The sequence below is a fragment of the Pholcus phalangioides genome, unplaced genomic scaffold (assembly GCF_987345545.1).
Source record: "Pholcus phalangioides strain wild (caught in Gottingen) unplaced genomic scaffold, Ppha-v1.0 ptg000013l_1, whole genome shotgun sequence".
Classification (NCBI taxonomy): Eukaryota; Metazoa; Arthropoda; class Arachnida; order Araneae; family Pholcidae; genus Pholcus; species Pholcus phalangioides.
The window spans coordinates 18,610,869-18,612,581 of NW_028301606.1; the positions used below are offsets into that span (position 1 = coordinate 18,610,869).

At 39.1% G+C, this 1,713-nt stretch overlaps 1 protein-coding gene across 1 annotated transcript; it reads left to right on the forward strand.

Annotated features, from left to right (window-relative positions):
• Window positions 1–731: 731 nt before the first annotated feature.
• LOC149078706 (disintegrin and metalloproteinase domain-containing protein 10-like) lies at window positions 732–1,484 on the forward strand. The gene has a single exon (XM_089241408.1). The coding sequence runs from the start codon at window positions 732–734 to the stop codon at window positions 1,482–1,484; it is 753 nt and encodes a 250-aa protein (XP_089097534.1).
• Window positions 1,485–1,713: the final 229 nt, after the last annotated feature.

Below are 1,713 nucleotides of genomic sequence, written 5' to 3' on the forward strand. Positions count from 1 at the left end.
AGTAGAGAAAAAAAATGAATGTTTCAAAAATCTTCAGTAAATTTACGTTCTTGTTGACGCTGATGGTTTGTGGCTTCTCAATGGTTTCATCTCAACTGGAGGAATTCTCATTCCAGTACCAAATTATGGATTTGCGCATATCTTTTGATGAGAATGAAGAAGGATCCACACTATTCAATACGCCGAATAACATAAAAATAGGTTTCGATTATTTTGGACACAACATTGAGGTATCGGCGGATTCATCCGGAAGTATGAATATAGTATCCGGAAGTATCCGGAAGGATGAATGATCAAGAGGACCACAGTTGAAATACATGGGAATGGTACAACATACATCGGACCTTAGAGAGGTAAATTTTATGAATGTGAAAACGACAAATATTCTGTCTCGGGATACCTTACGGACAGCGGCAGTTTCGAGGGGATAATCAATATGCAGAATTTTACATATAATTTGGTACAAGCTTCGACGTATTTCAACGACATGCGGTCAAAGACGATTGTTTATAGGGATATTGATATTAAACCTAAGGGAGCTCTCTATAGTTCGAGTAACCGACATTTCATAGCAGAAGAAAAGTATACTCCAAGTGATTATGATGAAAAGCATCAACATTTTACACTCGAGCCTCACGAATACTAAAGACATCATTAGAATATTCGAAGATTTAAAGATGACAAGAAAACAAATTTCGGATTCTCATAATATTCTGGTGTGTAGAGTTGAGATGATTGGCGATGAAGGATTTTACGAACAGAAGAAGGAAAATGCTCTCCAATACATGTACCTGATGTTGCACGAAGTCGACAACGCATTCCGTACTACAGATTTTGGAAATGTCACTATCCGAATATTACCTTGGAAACTCATTATTTATGAGAGCAAGAACGAAGCAGGCTATCCGTTTAGTACACGTCTCAGTGACGTGGATACATATTTAGAAGACTTCAGAGCTATTTATGGTAATACTCATCATGCATACAATTCTTGTTTGACATACGCAGTGACTGGATACAGGTTAGAATGCCCTCAGGGAATAGCAGTTGCAGGAGGAATTTGTTCGAAACGTGGAAATTTCGGTATCGTAGAAACTAATCCGGATGTAATTTTGAAGACGATTTTCATCCTTGAATTTGGCCATTCCTTTGGAGCTCTTCATGATATAGATGAAAATGCAACTTGCAGGCCATATGGAATATACAACTACGTAATGGTACAAGGAGGCACACCGGGAGAAAATAAATATCGCTTCTCACCATGCAGTGTCGATCACATACGCCCTATGTTCAAAGAAGATTATGTAAGAGAATGCATGAAGACCTTATCTCCAGAATGCGGGAATGGAATAAGAGAAGGCAACGAAGAATGTGATTGCGGCCCCGGTGAACATGTATGCGAGGAGTTAGACAGATGCTGTACGCCGAAAGGTGACAACAAGGATGGAGATAAAGAGTTAACCTACCGTCGTAGTAAAGGCTAGAGAGTGTAACGTGCAGAGAAGTGATATTGAAACCATATGGGTTGAACTTGAGAACAAAAGACGTCATAAGCTTATTGTTGGGGTTTGTTACAATCCACCGAATAGGGATCAAAACTATATCGCCAAAATGCATGATGAAATTTCCTACATGTGTAAGCGAAAGAGGGTTCTCATACTAGGGGATTTCAATTACCCGGGTATTGATTGGGAGAACCTTTCATCTGGAAAT